Source organism: Heterocephalus glaber, unplaced genomic scaffold (genome assembly GCF_053883595.1).
Source record: "Heterocephalus glaber isolate CG9 unplaced genomic scaffold, H.glaber_assembly_v1.0 deba00001523, whole genome shotgun sequence".
Classification (NCBI taxonomy): Eukaryota; Metazoa; Chordata; class Mammalia; order Rodentia; family Bathyergidae; genus Heterocephalus; species Heterocephalus glaber.
In genome coordinates, this window is record NW_028258327.1 from 20483942 (window position 1) to 20508257 (window position 24316).

At 39.8% G+C, this 24316-nt stretch overlaps 1 protein-coding gene and 1 pseudogene across 11 annotated transcripts in view; both read right to left on the bottom strand.

Annotated features, from left to right (window-relative positions):
• The window catches only part of Znf292 (zinc finger protein 292), an 86306-nt gene extending 79826 nt beyond the window's left edge, over window positions 1-6480 (bottom strand). Inside the window, exons 1-4 of one of the 11 annotated variants that reach the window (XM_087188037.1) lie at window positions 4745-6480; window positions 3754-3897; window positions 2554-2721; window positions 1864-2060 (exon numbers count right to left, since the gene is read on the bottom strand). In XM_087188037.1, coding sequence (XP_087044163.1) covers window positions 1864-2060; window positions 2554-2557 — 201 coding nt within the window. In that variant the 5' untranslated portion in view covers window positions 2558-2721; window positions 3754-3897; window positions 4745-6480. Of the gene's footprint in view, window positions 1-4; window positions 1839-1863; window positions 2061-2260; window positions 2436-2553 lie in introns of those variants that run through there. The other 10 variants (XM_087188041.1, XM_087188044.1, XM_087188038.1 and 7 more) reach the window with 10 other exon arrangements.
• Window positions 6481-12787: 6307 nt separating this feature from the next.
• Window positions 12788-13940, bottom strand: LOC101704281 (leucine-rich repeat-containing protein 57 pseudogene; annotated as a pseudogene).
• Window positions 13941-24316: the final 10376 nt, after the last annotated feature.

Genomic DNA, 24316 nt, shown 5'->3' on the forward strand with positions numbered 1-24316 from the left:
ATACCTTCCAAAAAAGTCCAGCTTGGGGCCAGGGATTTAGCTCAGTGGCACCACGCCTACCTAACAAGCACAAGGTCCGGAGTTCGATCCCCGGTACCGCAAAAAATAAAATAAAAAATTTTAAAAGTTCAGCTTGAATGAGATCCCATTTTATCACAATTATTAATCCTACTTAAAAATATCGGGGGCCAACAGTATTTACAGTAATTAGCCTTAAGATCACCAGCAGACACTAGTGGAGGGAAGATATCTTCAAGCGAACCTAGTCTAATCTTAATACAGTAGTTCTACATCAAAGATTTCCTATTATAACCATTTGACTGAATTTTTTAATATTTCAAATAATTTTCATATCTAAAAACCATTAAGAAAAGTAGGTACTTCCAGCATAGGGAAAGTGGCAGATTTCAACAATTCTTTAAGGCCACGATTCAAAGGAAGGAAAGCATCTCTGATTTTGAAGACCTGTTACCTTCAGTGGGTAGCTTTCTGATTGCATATACTCTAGGCAAGTCACCGCTTAAACTCACAAAGTTCTCTTTAAAATAATGAACCATCAATAATTTGTGACAAGTGCACACAGCAATGGAATCCTTTTGTATGTGATCAAGTACTCCACTCTCCAATCTTAAGAAAATATTTCAGAATTTGAAGGCTAACCATAAGTGAAAATTGTAATATACTCTGAAATGATTCACCATTGTTCCACCTAAAGTTCAATATTTCCAAAACAAATTCTCCGTAATGGTACACTAAAAAGTTAACTTTAAATGTGACCTATATAGTGCCTTTTAACTCTTCAGACAAACTAAAATCTTCACCAGAGCCAGAAGTCGCACCTTGGAAATTCAAATTTAACTAATGATCAAATCCAAATGCAGACGAAAACTCTGATTTTTGTCATGGGCAATGTTACCAACATTCTAAAACCTGGGTAGAATGCAGTTACTGGTAAAGTGTCCTTGGGCAAGAAAAGGAAGGAAAAGTCTGCAGCTGACAAAAGCACAGATCTGCACGAAACTCAGTCCTCGCTCGCTCATCAGCAAGAGGCTAAATAGGGAAGACTCCAAGAAATGCGGGGTGAGGTGGAGGTGAAAGGGCAAGAAATTGCACTTCTCAACAAGAAGGCAAATAAAAAACACTCTGAAAAGGTCCTTCAGACAACAGACCCTGGGACAGATGCAGAGACAGCTCTTCTCCACCAAGGAGAGCAACCTTTATGATGGAAGCAGTACACCAAGCAAGCAAAGGAAGGAGTAGACAAGGTCTGTCTCCACCCCTTCCCGAACGCCTCGCCCAGCTAGAAGAGGTCGGCAGAGACTGCCCCACGGTACATCAACAAAGACCCCTCCAGTCGCCAGGCGAAACTCGAACAAAGGCCCAGAAACAGCAAGGACGGGGCCGGCGGCGGGACAGATGAAACCAGGCAAAAGCAAAGGACTCAAACCAGTGGGGGCGGAGGCCCGTCGGAGTGGGAAGCACAGGAGCAGAGCACGGCAATCCGCTGTACACAATACGAGGATGAAGAGGACCCGGCCTCCAGGCGCCTCGCACCCTCTCCGATCCTCGCAGTCGGCATCTCGGCCACAGGGACCGCGCAGTCCTGAGTTCAGGGAAGGGAAGAAGAGAGGAAATTTTCCGCCCAGACTACAACTCCCTGCCCCCAGCCGGGAGCTGCAGACAACCATCACCACTGTAGCGGCGACCACACAAAGGCTCCTTCCTCGTACTCTCCGCTCCCGTCCGGGCGGCGGCGCCGACGATGCCAAGGCAGCGACCACCGCCTCTCAGCCGCCAGGCGCTCACTCGCCCTCGTCCCCCCGGAGCTGGGGAAAGGGGGAGGGGACCGCTGAGCGCCCTCACCTGGCACAGCTGCTGACAGTACTCGGTGGCCGCTTCCACGGCCGGCACCTGGCTCTCGCGCAGCTGTCGCTCCAGCTCCTGGAGCCGCTCGCCCAGGCGCTGCAGCTCCGCGACGCAACCGCCTCCGCCGCGACTCAACCTCTCCTGCTCGGCCTCCTCGTCCGCCATCTTCACACCCCGCTCCGTCGCGTACGCACCTGGGTCACGTGATAACACAATGCCACGTTCGGCGGGGTCACGTGCCGGGCGCGCTCGCCCGCCGCGGAGCACGTACAACGGGCCCAGTGGGCCGCGGGGGGGGGGGGGGGGAGTGGCGCGAGGGAGCTTGAGGGAGGTGAAGGCTGGGGAAAGGAGAAGGGCGGGGCTGAGGCGGTGTGGAAAACCGCGGTTCACTTACCCCGGAGCGGGAAGTGGGCCGCAGCGGCCGAAAGGGGCGGGCCAGAGGGGGGGGGGCTTCTCTCGGTCACGTGGGCGCTGCGACGGGGAAAAGCCTGGGGAGGGGCTGCCCTCTCCCGCGACTCGGTCGTGGTGAGGCTTTCCCCAGTTCCCGGAGTTTTCCAAGGTCGTAAGCCCTAATCCCCCAAGAGGGCGGCACAGGGAGAGATCTCGGTGGCCTGTAGCAATCCTTGCATAGACGGCTGGCCAGTAGGCAGGCCAGAGGCAAGGGAAGAGGAAAAAGGCAAAACCCACCCATGGACCACAAGCGTGAGAGCTGAGGCCTCGTCTGATCTGTCAAAATTGTCTCTTGACTTCTCTCACCCGGCTGGAGAGGAGGAATCCAGTAAATGAGGCACCAAATCACGTCCCACTTGACTCTCCTCTTCAGCTCCAAGTACGCCTCTCCCCTGGAAACACATTCTGTAGGGGGGGTGGAGGCAACAAAGAAAAATAGCAATTGGGTCAGAGCAGATGAGGTTTAATCTTTAGTCTGAAGAACGGAACAAACTCATGAAAAGCGTAATTTTAAAAAGAATTCAAACAGGCTATGATATAATGAACGTTGTGCCAGATGATTTTTAAACCACAAAAACGTCTAGAGTGATAACCAACTAATCTGTTTCACCCAAAGCAGCCTATACTGTATATAAAAGCGCTTCAAAAGAAAGTAGGTCAAGGAAAAAAACAGCAATAAGGGCTCCATTAAAAATCGTAATGGAGGAGAGGAAATTGATGCTAAAATAAAAGAAGGTTGTCAAGAATCATAAACATCAGCAACATTTTCCTGCCGCGTGCTATAAATGGAGATGACATTCTGAATCATATTTACTTATCAACTGGGATGAATGAATACTTGACATTAAAAGAGTAGATGAGGTAGTACAGAAATCTAAGTGCTTAATCCTAGAATTCATAAAAAACTAATTTTGTTAATATTAAGGTACTGCAGACGAGAGGCCTGTTTTGCTTAAAATATGTCTACAGAAATTCAGAATCAATAATATAGATGAAGTATGTAGACTTCACTATTGTGTTCTGATTGAGGTATATTTTTCTAGCACTACTATCTAAAAAATAATTCCTGTAGGTGCAGTATACTCTTCAAGACATTCTGCTATTAATGGAAAATGTTCTATGTCATCTTCAATGTTTTGTAATGTATCAGTGGTGGTCAGCTTTTAAATGTAGCCTTATGCAAGGTGAGCCTCTGTGATTAACCCCTAATGAAAAATAGTATCAGTTTTACATATTAACAAGGTAGAATATTCAAATGTTTACTTACAGAAGAGACTAGAGAGTACATTCAAAGGCTAAAAAGAAAGGATGCAATAGTTTCACAAAGAGCTGGAAAAGTAACAAAGAAACCAGATGCCCCCGGCCCCCCAGGCCTCCAAAGTCTTGCTCTGGGGCACTGCCTCTTAGCTGCGTGCTTTTTAAATATTTGCTGCTCACCTTCCCAAGTAGTTTAGATATCCGGAAAAGAAAAAAAATTGCAATTGCAATTTATGTTATCTTACAATTACAGTGAAAGGGCCGGGATTTAGCTCAGTAGTTCTGGCACCTGCCTTGCAAGCGCAAGGTCCCGAGTTCGAGCCCCTGTACCAAGAAAAAAACAACACACACACAATTACAGTGAAAAATATAAAAAGAGAAATAGAGATTAGCTAAATAATTCCAAGGACAGTAATTCCAAGGACATATAAGGTGTTGAAGGTTATCAAAGCTGGTTTTGTTTATTTGTTTGTTTGTTTTGGTTATTTGAGACAGGATCCCACTATGTAGCCCTGGCTGGCCTGGAACTCAGAGCAATCCTCCTTCCTCAGCCTCCAGACTACCAGGAGTACAGGCTTGCGCCACCAAGCCCTGCAACAAAGCTATTTTTTAATTTCAAGTGTAATGGCTTATATTACACCTACTCTATAGAAAGAAGGAAAAAGCAAGGAGGGTTAGAGAGGAACGTATCCAAAGAGAGACAAACCCCAGTAGTTTGAAAGAATTGCCAGGGCAGTGTGGGGGTGGGTGGTTGGATGTGAGGTCTGTGTATGCAGCTCAGTGGTAGAGTATGTATATGCATGAGCCCCTGGGCTGGATCTCTGCATCTCAGAAGTAAATAAGTAAATAAAAATCACTGAAACTATAGGTCATTTTTACCTCCTGCCCACAGGTAAGCCTATCACTGAGGAGACTTGATTAGGAAATTGCTTCTGAGCACTCTTACTGTCTGATAAATGTCTGTCAGCCTGGACCACCTTGTCCTTCACATTTATCTGGTCTTTGAAGCCTGCCTCCGTGTTCCTCCATTCCTTTTCCTTTGCTTGTGGTAGAATGTTTAGAGCCCCCAGGAACTGGGAGTGATTTCATTAATATTTGCATGTTGAATACTTAATATTCTCAGAAAGTATTTGGCTTAGGAAAATTAGAGATGAATAAAAACTATCCCTACCTTGAGGAAACAGTTCAGTGGGGAAATGACCAGCAATAGCAATACAAACAAGTGTTGTTTAATGAAAATGCATGTAGGGCCAGGGATTCAGCTCAGTGGTTCTGGTGCCTGCCTCAAAAGCGCAAGATCCTGAGTTCTATCCCTGGTACCAAAAAAAAAAAAAAGAAAGAAAAGAAAAAGAAAATGCATATAGATTCAACTTAGAACATCAAAGTAGTCTAACGTGTTATCTAGTTGGACTAGATGTCCAACAGACCTCTTCACAACAAAGTCCAGGTTTTGTTTTATAATTAAACGACAAGGATTGGAAATAGTATCCCTTGACAGATCTATTTTGGGGATCCAGAAATCTCATTGTTATCCATAAAAATGGTGTTTCAACAAGTACACCTGACAATACCTAATTACATTTGTGCTTTACCAAACTATCTAGTTTATATGGAGCACACACATTCCCACCTCTTCCCCCCACACACACCCCTCCCACACAAACATGACCCATTACTAAGAAGTTACTGGGAGAAATCAGAGGCTCGATCCATAAAACAAGAATAAGCTCCGAGGCCAAGTGACTTTCTCCTCTGGAGAAGCCGATATCTGCGAAGCAAGTACCAGACCATTTTGGACACAGCGCCGCTGCTGTAGGCTTGGGGCCTTCACTCCCAGGAAACATGATTTCAGAGTACTGTATATCTGGGAGCCAGACATGACTGCTACCCTCACCCTGAGGTCAAGAAAGCTGGGGAGACACTAGGGGGAGGAGACAGACGAGTCTGCTTCCGGGCCCCTCGCGCCTGCTGCACCCGGCTCTGTCAGGCTGCACCCCTGATTTCCCCAGGGCAAGTACACTGGTGGACTCTTTCTGTAATTCCTGAAATAGCAAGGTCTGAAAACAGGGAGGGAGCTTTCTGCCTACAGCAAGCAGGCGCCGCAGAGCCAGGGGGCCGCACCAGGGACTCAGCGATCGCGGCGTTTGGAAACGAAAAATCGCTTAGAGCTGAGGCTTGGCCGATCCTCCCCACCCCAGCCCGAAGAAGCTGGGCAGTCCGACCCTTGCCCTAGCGCGCGGGGAGGAAGAACGAGCCCCTCCCTTCCGCGGCCCTCACCCAGCCCCGGGGGGCCGAGAAGCCTGAGACCCAGCCGGCACCATTTCTCCCGGCTCAGCTCCGCCAGCCTTGTTTGCGCCTCCCACCCAGCCGAGGGCAGGCTCGGCTCCCAGGCAGCGGCCTGTAGCACGATCGCCCTACAGCCGCGCGATTGCTCGCATTCAGGTGCCAGAGCCCAGGGGCTGCTGACATTTGCTGCCCAAGCTTTTCCAGCCAACGCTGCGAATCAAACCCTCAGCGTAGTTGCGCCTCCGGGCCCAGGAGCACAGCCCTGCCGGGACCTCCGGGTTGAGAAATTTTGAAGCCTCTCCAGGGCATGGCGGGGCTTGAGGCCTCCAGAAACAGCTCCAGGAGCGGATGCTCGAGTCTGTGTCGTTGAGGCCGCAACGCGACACTGCTGCCTGGTCTTGGGCACACTCTGACTGCTGCTTTCCAAAGGGCTGGGAGGCTGGGCCTCAGACCTGCAGCCTCTGGATCTCAGACGTGAGGACTCGAGGGCCGGAGTCTGGAGTTTGGTCCAATAGAAAGTCCCTCCAGCGTCTGGGAATCTGTCTTGTGCCCTTGGACTCGGAGAGACTATGGATCGCCGCGCTATAGACTCTGTTCAAAACAAACCACACTTTTCCAACGAAGACATTTTCTTTGAGAGAAAGAGCAAAGGAATCAAAATGCTGAAAACAAAAGGCAGGTGCTGGATTGAATATTGAAATGAATCCGAAAGCACAAGATCACATTTAAGAGGATTAATGTTAGTACTTGAGTTAAAATGAAAAGGCATATACGAACAGATCATTGAGGACAGGTATTTTTATTGTCTATTTGGATTTTTCCCTTTATGAGGAAAAGCCAAATGCAAAATGAACATGAATAATAACATTTTAAAGACTGCCTTTGCTGGGCCCGATGACCCAAGACTATTACCCCAGCTACTCTGGAGGCTGATGCAGGAAGACAGCAAATTCAAGGCCAGCCTGGGCTTCATATGGAGATCCTGTCTCAAAATTTAAAAATCAAAAAGGGGTGGGGATGTAGCTCAATGGTAGAAGGTCCCTGGGTTCAGTCCTCAGTAGTAGTTGGGGTGGGAGACCTCAATTTTCCAAACTTCTAAATTAATCAACATGAAAATAATAACAAAATAAAGCTTTTAGAAGCATAAATGCAGTACATACAATTTCTGTAGCAAATCCTTGAGCTGAGTCATAGCACTTCTCCGACAAAGAGAGAAATATATAAAGTACCTTTCCTGTATTTCTACATTTTAATCATTGTATACCATTTGTCAGAAGCCTGGTGATAGTAAAATATCAGAGCATTTCATCTTTGTGGCGTTTGAATTTTAGAAAGATAGGACTGTTGGTGAATGATGAACTTGGAAATATTTTATTTCCATGATTCTTAGACATATTCTTCAATATAACAGCAATAATAATGCAAATTTGAGCATTTAATATTCTATTTGTATTTTGAGCAAAGATCAACCCCAGCAAGCACTTTCTATCACACCTTTACAAAAATGTTCATTTACTCATTGTTCCTCTCCCTAAATCCTCCTTTTGAGTTCTCTGTAACCAGATCTACTTAGCGAAGACTTTTCTGTTCTGTGCAGGTGGAGTAAAAATCTGGGTGCAATATTTATAGCCAAAGCAGATTTGACTTACTAGTTTTGCTTCCTGTTAGGTCCCTTCCCATTCAAATAAACACTCCCAAAATCCCATAGCTTTGACCTATTGTTTACTGTATTTTTTTACTTGACTTTGGTCATTTAGTGTAATCACTGTAGAGCTTACAGTCACAACTGTAAGCTCTCTGAGGCCAGGGACTGTATCTTATATGCAGTCTCCCCTTTCTAATGGGCTTTGGCATGTTGTAGTGTAATAAGTAGCCAATAAATGTCCATTAAATTAAATTAAATTCAGTATACATATATAGAAAGAATAGATCCCTTCTAAACTTCAGGATCTTATTTACAAATGCCTTTAAAATATTATAGGAAACATTTTATCAATAAAATTATCGATAATAAAAAAATACGGAGATGTAGGTTGGTATTAGAGACCCTGCCTAGCATGTATTTCTGGGTTTGATTGCAGCAATCAGGGGCTGGGGAGGAGGGAGGAGGGAATATAACATAAGTATAATCAAAAGAAGACAAGATGTATGCCCTTTTGTTACACTCTAGTGGATGAACTACAAATGCATGGGCTCCAGCTATCTCTCAAACTTAATCTGTGCTTCAGGCTTCATTTAATTTTATCATTGTTGTTATATTTTGTCAAAATATTGATTTTTAAAATCATTTCCTCAAGAGATTCTAAATTTTCAATCTAATTGTTTTCATAATATGATTGATTCTTTTTTCAGTTTCTTCACCATGAGTTTACCACTAGCATCTAATACACGTTTAATAAGAGCCCTTACTACCATTCTAGAAATGTAAGGAGAAAATATAATTTCTGATTCCAGGTAGGAATTATTCTTCAGAGTGGGAATAATCTTAGACCACAGCTTTTTGAAATTTATCCTGTGTAAGGAGTACTTAGACAATTTGACTTACATGCAGATTCTTAGGCCACAACTCCAGAAAGTCTGATTTAGCAGCCCGAGGCTGGGCCCTGGGAAGCCGGCATTTGAAACAGTTATTCTAGGGTCTTTCAAGTCATACTGTTCTAGGCCTCTGGTGTCTAGTTCTGCTTTCTTTCTTCTCTCTATTGCAAGGCCCTTACCAATTTAATAAAAAAATGCTTCAACATCCTCCTTACTCCACCCACCAATAGGGCACGAACCACTTTAAAATGATGATATCATGAGTTGTGGTACATGCTACTTGGGAGACTGAGAGGCAAGACTGGTCTATTAAACTTTTTAAATATTTTAATAGTTTCAAAATAATCTCATTTTGATAACCATTTCTTAAATTTTGAGTCAAATTAAGCAACTTTTGACTTGTTCAAAGCTACTTCTTAGTATTACTATTATTTTGGGAGTAGGAATTGAACCCAGTGTCATCCCACAGAGCTATATCTCCAGCCTCTCTTTATTTTTAATTTTTTTTTATTTTTTGGTACCAGGGATTGAACTCAGGACCTTGTGCTTGTGAGGCAGGCACCAGAACCACTGAGCTAAATCCTTGGCCCTCTTTTTAATTTTTCTTAAATTTTGAGATAGGGTCTCACTAAGTCCCTAAATTGCTCAGACTAGGCTTCAATTCGTAATCCTGCATCAGCTCTCACAGTCCTGGATTTATCGGTGTACAATACTACGCAATATAATATTTAAATAATATTATCAATTAAAATTGGACAGTCTTAAAAATTATTAACCCTACATATTACTAATATGAAATTCCATTAGTAGTCTGTACTTGAAATTACTTATTAACTTAGATGTTAATATGTACCACAAAGGCGACAATTTATCCTCTTAAATCAATAGATGTGTATAAATACAGGGCTAAGCTGGGCGTGGTAGCATGTGCCTATAATCCTAGAACTCTGGGAGGCTGAGGCAGAAGGATTTTAAGTGCAAGCCTAACCTGGGCAACTTAGCAACTTAGTGAGACCCTTCCTCAAAATAAAGAATATAATAAAATCTGGGAATATAGCTCAGTGTGAAGGCCCTGGGTTCCAGAGCCCAAACAAAACAAAACACATGGCTAATGTTTCTTTCTTTTTAGAATTTCTGCCAATAGAATGGTTTTCTGGCTTATCATTCCCTTTTTGAATTAGTGACACAAGGGAAAATGTCTAGATTCCTATTAAAAATTACTTATTTTATACTGTAAGTATGTAGAGATCCAAGGAGATGACTTCCTTTACCTTAGGAGGCCTGTATCTTTTGTTTGTTTGTTTGTTTTTGAGTGCTGCATGTACCACAATGACCAGCTCAGGATGGCTGCATCATGCTGTCACTTCTACTACAGAATTTCCATCCTCAGTGATCCATTGTATTGCAAGTACAGAAAGTAACAAGACTCATGAACACTCAGCACTCAGCTGGCTGCAGCAGCGGTGTATCATTTAGAAAGCAAGAATCATCTCTTGCTGAGCTCTGACTGGCACAACGCAGCAGGGGTGTAAAACTGAAAGAAGAAACTGAGAAATTTGTTTCCTTTCCCTGTCAAATGCATAAAACTAGGACTTCAAAATAAATCAAATGTGCTTCTAATGAATTTCCAAGATTAAAGTAAAACTTAACTTCCAAAGGATCAGTATGTATTGCTCCTGATGAAATTATTAAAAGCTGCTCTGTACTTACTTATTTGAAGTTATAAGGCTATGATTATGGAAACTAGTTTTATGAGAAATGCAGTCTTTTAGAGTATTGGGCATCTTTTATATTTGAGATATTTATAAGGGAATTAAAGACTATTCTTTTTCATTTTATTTTTTCCAGCTTTGTTGATATATATTAGCAAAAATTGGCTGTAGTAAAGGTGTACAATGATGTTTTGCTACGTGTATACATTGAGAAATAACTATCATAATCAAGCTAATTAGCATATTCAACACCTCAGTTCCCTCTCTCCTCCCTTCCTCTCCCTCCCTTCCTTCCTTCTTGCCTTCCTTCTTTTCTTCCTTCCTTCCTCTTTTCCTTTTTTGTTTCCTTTTATGTGTCCCTATTTCTCGGTTTCTGTCTGAAAAAGACTACATTTTTAAACAGTAATTCACCAACATTAATTCCCTGTAAAATTTTTGTTTGTTTTTATTTTGCATTATAAACTCTCACAGTTATTCTAAATGCTCTCCCTCTGAAGCATAGTAAGAGAAAAGCATCTTAATCTGGTAAAGATGATTGCAGGTTATTATATATGCTTTGCAATCTGCAATGTAGGTCATCCATAAAATCTACAGTGAAGACTTTCATGAACAAAGCCCAAGCTTATCACTTCTACCTTTGATCTCATAAAGCCATTTTCTATACAATTACAATATTTTGGATAATGATTTCCTTTTGCCATATTTACCACTGTTCTGTGGAAATTTAAGTTTCTATTTGGGAGTCATATCTTCTAGGAGCCTTAAAACTTGAACTTCTATTATAGTTGCTTAAGATAGTGAGTGGTTCTAGTAATATAAGACATTTCTATAATATTGAGTCTTACTAGAAGTTCCTTCTGGCTGTTAAATGTTTTCTAAGTTTCTGCCATCAACCTTATTACACCATCTTTTGGCAATCTCATCCACTTTCATGGTCTTGATTTTTATTTTTATGAGTATGATTTCTAAATTGATATCTCTAGCCTGAAATTTTCCTAAGCTACAACTTCACGTAACTATGTACGTACTTGCTTGGTGGACAGTCTCTCCTGATGTTTGTCAGCATTTCAATTACATATGAATTCATTAAGATCTCCACCCACTCTTCCTTTCACCCCATGTCTTAGTCACTTTCCTGTCACTAGGATAAAACACCCAAGTCTCAAAATTTAAAGGAAGAGAGGTTTATTTTGACTCATGGTTTTTAGATGTTTCAGTCCAAACTCAGCCAGCTCCAAGGCAGACAGGGAATGATGAAAGGACCTGGGCAGAGGAAAAGTTGCTCATGTCATGATGGTCAGGAGTAGAGAGAGGACAGAGGAATTGGGGAGAGAGATATACTCTTCCAGGTCACACACCTCCGTGAAAAGCCTCTCCTGACCAGGTTTCACCTTCTAACGCACAATTAACTCTGGATTCATCAGTGGATTCATCCATGGATGAGCATAATGGCCCTTGGTCCAATCAACTTGATCTGAACCCATGAGTCTTTGGAGTACACTTTAGATCTAGAGCATAGGCCCCTAGCTAAGAGTTATACTAGCTTTTTTGTATCTGTTCAGGGCATTATCATCTTTCCAAGTTTTAGGTCCCAAACCTGAATTCAGCTTTGACTCTTTCCTTTCCCTTCCCTTTATGTGCCATCTGGGTTCAGATTTACCAATAAAATCTTTATATCAATTCTTTTCCTCATTCCAAATGTGATTCTTCAGTGGCTCTCATCATAAATCTCTCCTGGAGTAAGCTTTATTTATTGTCTTTTTACCTTCTGACTCTTCCTTTTGTATTAAGGATTTTTAGCTACAGCTGTCATTCTTTGTTTTTTTATTAAAAATTTATTTTGTAAAGAATTATCCTCCTTCAAAGAATAAACTTGATAAGCATAGGTTATTTTTTTACTTTTATTACTAACTATTTGCACTACATAATGACTACATTCACTGTAGGGGGAAGGTACATGTACACAACACATTTCAATTATCTTCTTTTTTCCCCTCCCCCTACTCTCCTTTTATTTTTCCAGCAACAAAGTTCATTTTAAAATATTGTAGCAGTGATTTCCTGAAGGTAATTTTATTAGTAGAGTTACAAATATAAAAAAGGGAAAAGTTTACCAGAAATAAGGCATAATTTTTAAATAAAGCTTCAAGAAAATCTTGATTATTAAAAATCTCTTTTAGGGACCAGGGATTTAACTCAGTGGCGCTGCACGTGCCTTGCAAGCACAAGGTCCTGAGTTCAATCCCTGCTACCACCAAAAAAAAAAAATCTCTTTTAAATCTTATAAGGGTCACACATACAGTTTTAGCTCTTCAGAGCCCTCCACCAATAAAGCACCAGCAAAAGTAAAGAAATTGCTACTGCAGCCTTTGGGAACATCTTTTAGTGTGGTATTGGTGCTTCTCTGATAAAGCACACTTTAATCAAGACAGTCACATAAGTATATCCCAAATTACAAGTATGACCACAGCACCTGAACTGATAAACTGGAATAAAATAGTTAAGCCTTAGGTTAACCACAGCAGCTTCTTACAACTTACATGAATTTCATAAAAGTATGACGTGTGAACACAGAGGTGGAATGGCAGCTGACTTTATGAAAGCTCCTATTGAAATTAAGCATCCAAGCTGTGGTGCAGCTATTAGATTAGCAGGCAGCACCCCTCAACTAATAAATACAACTAGGTGCTGGCGTTGAAGAGCAACACTGTCCATTGCCCTACCCTTGACTCAAGGTGAAGCATTCTACATGTCTTCTGACTCTTTTCCTTTTGCTCATGTGACATAGCCCTGACAAGAAAGAAGGTTACTGAATGTAGTATGACCTCTTGGAGTGTTGTCTTCTTATTGCAGATATCCTCAACAACAGGAGCTTGTGATGCAGCCAGTTTCCAACTGAAGTTCTGAGTTAGTGTCCTGTAAGGTTCCCATGGACCTGGAGTACAACATGCAAATTTCTTCTCGATGGCTGTGAACCTCTCCATGTACTTATCATAGCTTTCCAGTTCTTGAAGTGTCTTTATTTCACAAAGATTGCCTTCCATGGTGAGCAGACAGATCTTGAAATCACTGAGGATGCTCTGTAGAAGCATACTAAGTTCAAGACAGTTATCTTCCAGGAGAAGAACTTTAAAGTGAGGGCAGCAGATAGCTTTACTGAGAGCTGAGATACCTGGTTCTGTTTGAGGTTGAGTTCAATGAACTCCAACTCCTCCGTACTAGGTCAGGTGTACACTAAATCTGGTTCTTAGAGAGATTAGTATTCCCAGTTGGTTCCCAGAGAGGCTCAGGATCTTGAGGGCAGAGAGCTGCCCAAAAGTGGATGGCAGTTCTCTCAGATGATTGTTATTTAGGCTAAGTGTCTCAATTTTTTTTCAGACTGCTTAACTCATCAGGTAGAACAGTTTGTTGGTGTTTAGGGTGAGGCTCTTCAACATAGTGAAGTTCCCTATCAGCACAGACTCTCAATCTTGTTGTTGGACAGATTGATGGTCCTAAGGTTGCTCTTCAGCTTCTGCAGCTGTGAGGGAAACTTGGCCAACCCATGGTCCTTAATTAAACTGAAGACATCTGTTTTCTGTACCATTTCCATTTGAGGGTGGAGAGCACCGTTTCCCACCCTAGTGCTGATTCAGGTCCTTTCTGTGAACCTTGGATCCTGGGCGCTAGCCAAGAAGGGCAAGGAAGAAACTGAAGAACACACAGCCTGACCACCATATCCTGTAGCTTATGCAGCTTCAAGGAGGATCCCCTCTGGGAGCCTCTGGATGACTAGGGAGCCTGGACTCACTTGCCTCCAACTGCTCCAAAGAGAGCTGGTTTCTCAAGATCCATACTTGCCCAGAGTGCACTCCCAGGGGTTCTGGCCACAAGGTACCTGCTAGAGCTGTCATTCTAAAGGATTACTTATTTTTATAGTAGCATAGTTAAACTTTTTTCAGAAAGAGTTGAACTCCCTAATCTGGGGTGAGCTAAGTATGGGGGATTGGACAAGTCATTTTATCTCTCATTCCCTAATTCCTTGTTTGCATTGTGGATAGTAATAATTGGAGGGGTTTTTTTTTTGGTACTGGGGATTGGACTGGGATCCTTCTGCTTGTGAGGCAGGCGGCGGAACTACTGAGCTAAATCCCCAGCCCATTGTGGATAGTAATAATTTAACAACCTATGATAGTTATGAATGAATGAAAATATGCACATAATGTGACATCAGCACTGACACTCAGCACTCAGTAGCTGTCAATGCTTATTATCATGTCACTGTTTTACTCAAAACCGTCACTGACACCATCATGTCCACCAAATGATTCAACTCTTTCTAGCTCTGAATCCCACTTGCATTCATAAACTTTTTTCAATCATGCATGTTTAAGTGTTCTTTATATACATTTTACTTATCTAAGATGTTCTTTACTTACTAGTTTGTCTTATCCCTTTTTATTTAATTTCCCTTGTTTTAGTCAACATTCCGACAGTTACAACTGAATTACACAATTCATAGCAAGTTAAGTAAAAAAGGCGGGAAATCAGTAAGTCACATGGGAGGGTGAGCCAGAGGAGGGAAACTATTAGAAACCACAGAAGACATTGCCTCAGTTACTTACTCTCATTCTGAAGCCCCATGGAGTCTGCTTCTTTGTCAGTTTCATTTTCTTACATTGCACATTGGCTTCTCCACTTCTCCATGAGCCCAGAAGTAATGCACCTTTGATATTTACAGTTCCTTTTTCCATCTATTTAGTTCTACACACAGATCAAATAACTCTGCACCCCAATTCCAAGTTCCTAGGAAAGAGAATGTGTTGGGCATCCCTTCAGTTATATCAGCCAGGGCAGGGCATACCACACTACCACACACACATCTCTTCCAGAAGCTCCCATGTGTGTCTGGCAGTCCTCAGACAAAATTCATTCAGGGTAAGATGCTCTGAAGATGTTTAATTTATCAGAAATAAAGTCATTATACCATGAAGTAATATTTTTATCATCTTTATATTTTCTCATTGTTCTTACAACTGTGCCTTGCTTGCATAGATCTCTTTAAACAATACCAATATCAAAAGTGGACTTCAGCTGAGTGTGGTGGCACTTGCCTATAATCCCAGAACTCCAGAAGGCTAAGGCAGGAGGATCACAAATTTGAGACCAGCCTGGGCAACTTAGTGAGAGTAAGTAACTGACGCAGTGTCTTCTGTGGTTCTATTATCTTCCAGCCTCAAAATTAAAAAGAAAAAATTAAAAAGGGCTGGGGAAAGAACTCATGCAAAGGTCCTGAGTTAAATTTTATTTAGCCTATAGAGAACAATATAGGCTTGACTAGGAGCTGTAAGACCTTATAATGCAGCAAAAATTATTGTCAAAAGATAAAATTTGTACATGTCTAAACAAGAGAACTACAAGGAAATGCAGAAAGTCATTTTAACTCATCTTTGGTAAAACTATTTTGTGTAAAGCTTTGGGTACTTTTTTTTACCATTGTATAAAAAAAGACACCAATAGACTAAAAGGTACTCACACAGCATATTGATAAGGGTGATAAGAAGATTAAAGAGTATGTATGAGTTTCTTAGGGCAAAGCTGTGTGATTTAAAGCACACAGTTCTGTAGACCAAAATCAAAGTATTGATGGGCCAAGCTTCCTCTAAAACTGGTATAGGGGAATCCTTCCTTGCCTCTTCCTAGCTTTTGGTGGTGATTGTCAGTCCTTGACATTCCTTGGTTTGTACATACATCACTCCAATTCCTATCTCTGTCACTACACAGCATTCTCCCTGTATTTTTTTTTTTTTTTTGTACCAGGGATCGAACTCGTGTCCTTGTGCTTTCAAGGCAAGCGGAGGAACCACTGAGCTAAATCCCCGGCCCTCTCCCTGAATTTTTATATGGCATTTTGTCTCTGTCTACATGTCACATGATGTTTTCTTCTTCTTATAAAGGCAATAGTTAGATTAGGCCCCACTGGAATGGTCTCATCTTAAATACATCTGCAAATATCTTATTTTCAAATAAAGAAACATTCATAGTCAGAGAATAGGAACTACAACATATATTTTTTGGAGAACACAATCCAACCCATAGCAGATTATAATATACAAAGAGACCTTTTAAAGTTGAAACATATTTTAGTTTAAAAATGAGTATGAGAATATATAAAACAATAAATACTACAGTGTCACAGTAGTCAAAATGATGGCCACCCCATAAATGTCTACAAACCAGTTTCCAGCATCTATGAATGTGGTAGGTTTCATGACAAAAAAGAGGGTGGTAATGAAATTAAGGTTGATAATCTGAGGTGCTTATTCTGCAATATCTGACGAATCACAAAATTTGCATAGTGTGTGTGGGAGGGAGAGAGAGAGAGAGATTGATCAGATGATTCTATGTCAGAAAGACTTGTCCTGTATTACTAGATTTGAAGATGAAAGGGGGGCAACAAGCCAAGGATTGCTGCATCCTCTAGAAGGAATGCAGTCATGCAAACACCTTGATTTTAGCACAAAGAGATTTGTTTGGGATTTCTGACCTTCATAGCTGAAAGATAATAAATTGGTATTGGTTTAAGTCACTAAATTTGGAGAAACTTGTTAAAGTAGACTTAGGAAAATATTACAAGTGGTAGTCGCAGTAAAGGAAGGAAAATGTTCTTTAAACTAGTTGATTATAGTGTATTTAGGAGCAATAACTTGAGATTTTAAAATAGACATATTTAATACATTGAATTTTCTGTTTTCTCTGGTCATAATACATTTATCTTGGGAAAAAAAAGAGAGAGAAATGAAGTTTTAATTTTTTTTTTTTTTGGTACCGGGGATTGAACTCGGGACCTTGCGCTTGCAAGGCAGGTGCCTGAACCACTGAGCTAAATCCCGGCCCTGAAGTCTTAATTTTTATGCCATCTGTCAATTTACCAATTAATTACATTGTAAATGAGAAGTCATGATAGCACTGGATTTGAACTAGATTGGATTTATAAGTTTGACACTTAAAATTTTCATTTAGTTATTTAAAAGGCAAGGCTTTCAAACCTGATTTTGTATTCAATTTTTTTTTTTTTTTTTTTTTTGGTACCGGGGATCAAACTCGAGGCAGACTCTGGAACCACTGAGCTAAATCCCCGGCCCCTCAATGTTGTTTTAAATTTGACTAATCTTATAGAGTTGTAGACTCTTTATCATATAAAAACCTGAAAGTTCATTAGTTGTTCTTTATGACCACAACTAGACGGGCTATTTGGTTCCTTTTCATTTTGGCTATTACTACCTGAGAATTTCATGGATTTATTCCTACCTATAGGAGGTAAGAAAACATTTCACTCATAGGTTTTTTATTAACTAATATAGTAAAAAATTAAGCTCTCTCACACACAAATAGACATATTTAAGGCAGATATTAGAAAAGAACATTTTGACACATACAATAATTTATTAAAATCAGCTGTTAATATGTTAACTGCCAGAGGCAAATGATGCTACATTAAATGGACGAGAGATTCTTGGTGTAGAGAGCATTTTTACATTTTCTCAGTTGTATGTGTTTGGAGGTCAAGTAATCCTTTCAATGGCATTATTTGTGTTTGTTTCCCTTACTTAAATAAAACTTACTAAAATGTTGTGTATGCCCATTATGGTATGTTAAATTCAATCAACATAGCTGGATTTAGAATTTCAATTTCACTAGCACTATCAGAAAGTTCACCTGTGTAAGCAGCTTCCCTGGGGAACATGGTCTTCATGTGTAATTTGATTTCTCTAGTTACATAGAATGAGAAACTGGCCCCTTGAGAACAAGATATTGATCTGCCTTATTCTTATTCATAAAAGCTGTTTTCAGTCACAAGCACGTAAGGTTCTGAAAAAAAATCACCCTATTCTAAAGGAATGCTAAGACTTGGAGTGACTATTATTGCCCTAATTTGGCTTCTAACTTTGATAGGTTACTATATACTCAAGTTATATCATATTCTGAAAAATAATATTATCCATAGGGAAGTCAAGAAGTCTCTGGTTCAGATCAAAGGCCCTAATTTCTCATGAAATACACATTTCAAATGTCCTGTATACCCATTGATTAGTGGTCTTTTTATTTTTATTTATTTACCAAAGAGGGAAGGATGGCTCTTTGAGAGCACCTTTGGAGGAATCAGATTGACTACAGAAGAGTCTGTGAGCCCCTAGAGTTTATAGTTAATTTTACACAATTCACAATTGCCAACTCCTTTTTTTTTTTTTTTTTGGTACCAGGGATCGAACTTGATACTTTGCACTTGTGAGGCAGGTGGTGGAACCACTGAGCTAAATCCCCGTCCCCCAACTTCTTTTTTTTTCAGTACCAGGGATCAAACTCAGGGCCTTGCATTTGCCAGGCAGGCACTGTGCTGCTGAGCTACACCCCTGACCCAATTGCCAACTTCTTGCAGAGATTTATTCTGAATTGTTAAATTTTATTCTGCGCAAAATATTTAGTATCTTCCTTTCTTTTCCTTTACTCTATTATCAAAATGCTACTTGGGAAATCTTCTTTATAAACTTCTTATTTGTGTGTACATCTGACATCGACATTCTAAACAATACTGAGTTAATTTAGTGAAGGTAATATATAAAAATAATTATTATAAATTTTTTTCTTTTAATCAAGGGAGAATGTTCCTAGCCCTGGTAATACAATGCCAAGTCAATATACATGAACATTATTCTTTGGGAAAATTCAACCATGAAATCCATCCTGACAGGTGAGAGAAACCTGCAGATAGTTTCCAGAATCCTAATAAGTAGGGCAGGTTGAACTATGAAGGGCTAGGATAAAGGAATAAGTACACATATTAAGGAGGATTATACCACATATAGGGTACAGGAATTCCCAGGCACTTTGCACACAAGCAAACTGATAAATGAAAAGTTTGGTATCCTGATATGGTAGTGGCTCATTTCTGCAATCTCTATATATTCCAGCCAGGTGTGGTGGTGCCTGCCTGTAATCCCAGGATTTGGGAGGCCGAGGCAGGAGGATCACTGTGAGTTCGAGGCCAGCCTGTGCTACATAGTGAGTTCAAGGCCCAAAACAACACAAAACAACCCTATATATTCCACACCTGTAATTATGTAGTTTTCATTACAAGGATTTATGACTGCTAGCCAGATTCTTTTGACATGTGGGCCCATCAAGAGCCATATTTTCTAATTTTCTTAATTTTAGTTATTTCCCTTTCTATTTCTAATATCATTATTGACATATTCTAATTCAGGTGTTTCTATCACTGGAAAAGGGCCAAGGAGGTACCCCAAAGGAGAAATGGGACCTCAACTCACACTACCCATGGATAGGCTGAGGTTCACTGACTTACGTCACATAAAAGAATTGCAAGATGTATCAATGAAAGGCATTCAAAAGCTTGTTAGGCGGAAAGATGTACACCCTCAGAAGGGAATATGGGCACTCAAAGAGTAAGACACAGTATGGTCTGGGGCTGGGATTCTTTATGTGTTCTTGCAGGTGTCCTCAAGACATCCAGGATGTGTATTCCTGATGTCTGTCCAATTATCCATTTAGTAGGCTAGGTTGAAATGTGAGCTATTTGCATGTATTTGAAGTTTAAAAATACAGTACCCATTTAATAGTGCTTTGAGGCTGTAAGTGTGTGGAATTTGTGAATCTAAAGAGTTAGAGGTTTTCCCATGTAAAAATCACTTGAGAACTAATCTAAAAAATATCCTACTATACTGTAATGCCAGAGGCAGCGGAGATGTGAAAGAAAAACATTATAAATTTCACATTCTAGTTATACACAGTATTTTTTCCTGAATTATATTTCTTTAGCTCATTTAGTCAATTAATATTGAGAATTGCATTATTTTCTCAGTAAAATAAGCCACCTATTTTTAAGCTCCTCAAAATATAGTAGCAAAAATAAATTCAAACTCAATTTTACTATGTTTTGTACTAGATCCTTGGGGTTTCTGATTGATGATAAACATATATATATATCTATATATGTCATTAAATGATTAAATGTTTATTGGGGGCTGGGGATTTAGCTCAGTTCCACTGCCTGCCTCGCAAGCGCAAGGTCCTGAGTTTGATCCCTGGTACCAAAAAAAGAATGCAGAAAATAATGAAAGAAAAATGTAGTATTACCCACTTCCTAGGAAAAACTTTATCTTCAGCAGCAGTTAAATTTACTTTCTTCCAGATCTTTGTATATATAGATAATTTTCATTCACAAAAACTTCTGCATTGTTTACAATTAATTCATATCATTATGGTGAAGGAGAAGTTAGCAAGAAAACACTAACTTCCATCTCTAAATCTCCCCTAAGATCAACAGCTGCAAATACTTTCCTTGTCAGAGATGCACAGGCTCCAATTTTCGACACCAAGATAACAGCTCCTTACATTGCTATTCTCTTACTTGATTAGGAGCAAAATGTCACCTTTGTTGTAAGCAAACCACTGCTTTTCACAGCAATCAAATGATGAAAATTTCACCTTGCAGATAAAACTTGTTAATGGATTTTCATAGAAAAAAACTGAGATAAGGATTGGGGAAACCTGAAGGACTCTAGGACAAACTTAATTTTATGATTCATTTAACAATAATTATTTACCTCAGTTGCTAAATCCTGTTTCTCATAAGTATTATTCTTATAAGTATTATTTTAATAGGTGCTCCAATAATTATTAGGCTACCTTTGACATTGAACCAGATGTTAGTTTATGTGGTCCTCTCTCATATTCTTTTATTCCCTTAGCCTTTCCCCAATAGAACTACTAGATGTTAGACCATCATTGCCCCAAGGACAGTCATTACAATAGAACCAGAGAACCAAGGCAGTAATTTCCAGTTTTTGTTTGTTTGGTTGTTTTCTTTGTAAGTTCAAAATTTCAGGTCTAAAGGTCAAGCAGAAAGATGTAAAAGAATACTTGATAAGTGAGTTCCACTTTGTCCCTTCATGTCATCGTCATGTGGCATTATTTTAAAACACCAAGATTTTTCCCTAAAATAATCAACAAATAGGTTAAGTACATTATTTTGCTTATTTTTGTGGTGGTGGGGATGAAGTCCTTACATGCAAATTCTTTACCATTGAACTATAACCTCATTCTATATTGTTTCTTATTTTAAGGATCAAGACTTGCATTTGAGGGAATTTACCAGATGTCATGGTATGAAATCATTGTGTGTGTATGTGTGTGTGTGTCTATACATTTGTGTAGGTCACCATGAAGCCCTTTCACCTGTACCCCATACCTCTTGGCTGAACCTCCATTACTTCATTACTCCTTCCAGGTGCCTTTTCTACAAAACTTACACTCTGAATAACTATTTTATTCCTTACTCAGAAATAGTATTATGAAGCTGCTATGGACTAAACTGTGCCCTTTCAACCTCCATTACGATTCATATGTTGAAGCCCTAACCCTTAAAGCAATGGTATTTGGAGATGGGGCTTTGGGGAAGTAATTAGTTTTAGATGAGATTATAAGAGTGGGACCCATACAATGGAATTAGTGGCCTTATAACAAGGGGCACAAAAGCACAAAATGCTCTCTTTCTTCCCCTCTTTCTGCCAGGATGTAATCTTGCTGGCACCTTGACCTTGGACTTCCAGGCTCCAGAACGGCAAGAAAATAAATTCTTGTTGTTTAAGTTATGTAGTTTATAGTATTTTGTTAGGGCACCCTGAGTTGACTAAGACAGAAACATTGCACTTGCAAGTAGGAGGATATTTTCTGAATGTCAAGTGGTAATTGACTTTAAGTCTACCAGAATGCATTATGATGAACATAAACTATTGCTTCTTACCACTTATATATCATTATATCAGTGCTAGAGCTGGGTCTACTCAAAAATGCCAGTGTCAAAAAGACACTCATTGGTACTATTTATGAGAGCATCACTTAGCAGAAGCAGGCACAAATGACAGAGAAACTCTTAATGTTATCTCAAGGGTCAAGAAGTCTCAGATCTTCCTCTGCTGGGGCCATGCTTTTACGATTTGTACAGATCCCAACTTTCTTTGAGTCTTTCATAAAAATAATTCTGTACCCATAATTAGTATTACCTACATAGACCTCAGATTTTTGCTTTTCAGATATCTGGGGGGGGGGCAGTCTAATACTTACAATTTGTACTGACTACCATGGCAGTGGTAAACTATAGAAATAATTTCTTAGAAAGTGTGATGTTGAGAATTTTCAGGGTATTCTGACTGAATGATTCAACTAATTCCACACTAGTTGATGGCTTGAATTGAGTGTGATGGTGTGCACAGGAAACTGCTTGAGTTAATTAAGTCATTCTTAAGCCAAAAACATATCGTCAGTCCCATCTGTAGGGGGAAATCACACCAACCCATAAATTATTATGTCTATTTAGAATATGAGGTGTCTGCCTGGAAAATATGCTTGAAAGTTGATAAGGAAAGCAATCTTTTCCCACATACAAGTCCCCTTTATATGAAATTCTAATATTCTTGAACTTTATATTTTGAGTGAAGAAACAGACACACAAAAAGATAACTTTTAGGCTGTGTATTATTGATAAAATAGTCGAAGAAGTTTACCAGCATTTCTTTGAAACTGCATGAGAAAGAGATTATAAAAGTATCTAATCAACAAGAAAAGTAACTGGAAATTAATTATATAGTGCCCATTAATATACATTTGAAATGTTTTTAGACCCAACCTCAACTTCATTCCCTACATAATGGATTGAATGACAGTAAAAGGAAGAATATATTTCATAGATGTTTTTATATCTGTTCAGGTTCATAATCTTATATCTTAGATTTCATATAAATATATGTATATGCATTCCATAGAGTTTAGGAATGGAACATATATATGTCCTACAGAGTTTGGGGATTTAACCTATCGTGGAGCACAACAATATTTTTGAGCAAAACACAAACATTCACAAAAAATTGGAATAAAGATAATAAATCATTTCCTTAGATTGGAAGAGGACTTTTTTTTTGCTAAATAAGTCCAGGTTGAGTCAGGTTTCACTGCTGAGTGAGTTATGAGTACCTTTTGAGTTTTAAGAGATTTGTATATTTCAGATGGAGGGCTGGGGGATTATGAACTTATTGTACCTTTTCTGTAAAGTCTAAATTGAGTTTTGGCTAATAACTATAAAGTTGTGCCAAGTTATACCTTTCCCACTATAACTGAAGTGACAGGATCTGGGCTGTACAAAGCATAGAGGCCCTAGGAGCTGATATGATAACTCTCATGGGTTTGACTGTGAAATCATTCTCCCAGAGCTGACCACAGACGCAGAACCTTTGCTACAACCTTGTCTTGTGATGCTTGCCATAAGGACATGCTCAAACTTTCCACGATTTTTTCTAATGTCTCTGTCACTGGTGAAGTAGAGGAGGTAAGTAATCCTATTAGGACACATTTTGGGCCTCACAGTTAGGAGACTTTTTGGGTTGCTTAGCCCATTCATTCCAAGGTGGTAACTCACTTTATCAAACTCTAGCTTACTCCGAACAGTAAAGAACATATTATGTGATATATACATCTGTTAGCAACAGCCCCCCCACATGAAAAAATCCCAATTTTTCTGCTAGAAAAGATATTGTACTGACTATTACTATAAGTCAGATGAGGGATAAACATATTATGGCCCTTTATTGGTTCAAAAGCTGCAACCCAGCCTGCAATTATTTTAGTATACACTAATATCAAAGCAAGAGAAACCTAAATGCCAAACAAAATCATAGTAAGCCTGGATATGCAAATCAAGGGTGTTTCAGGAAAAATAAACAAGATGAATAAAACAGAGAAGCAGAAAACAGCAAGCACAGAGAATGTGGAGAAAAGTAGATGAAAGCATCTCAGAGTGTCAGTTGGCTGATAACAGAAAAACCTAGAGAAGCAGTGTGGGACCTGGCATGAACTGATATGCACAGGCTAAAGTACTTTTTGACCACCATTGCCAAGTGTAGGGGCAATAACAATAATAGTAATAGCTAGTATGCATAGAATGTGCATAGTATGTGCCAGACATTGTGTAGGTGCTGTATGTGAATTAGTTTATTCAATTTTCACAGCAATCAAAGAAAGAGAGAACTATCACTACCTATGTTTAATAGATGAAGAGACTAGGGTAAAGAAAAGTTAAGTAAATGTGACCAAAATTATAGAACTAGCAAAGAGTAGAGGTAATATTTAAGCCCAGGTAGATTAGATACCCCTTCTTA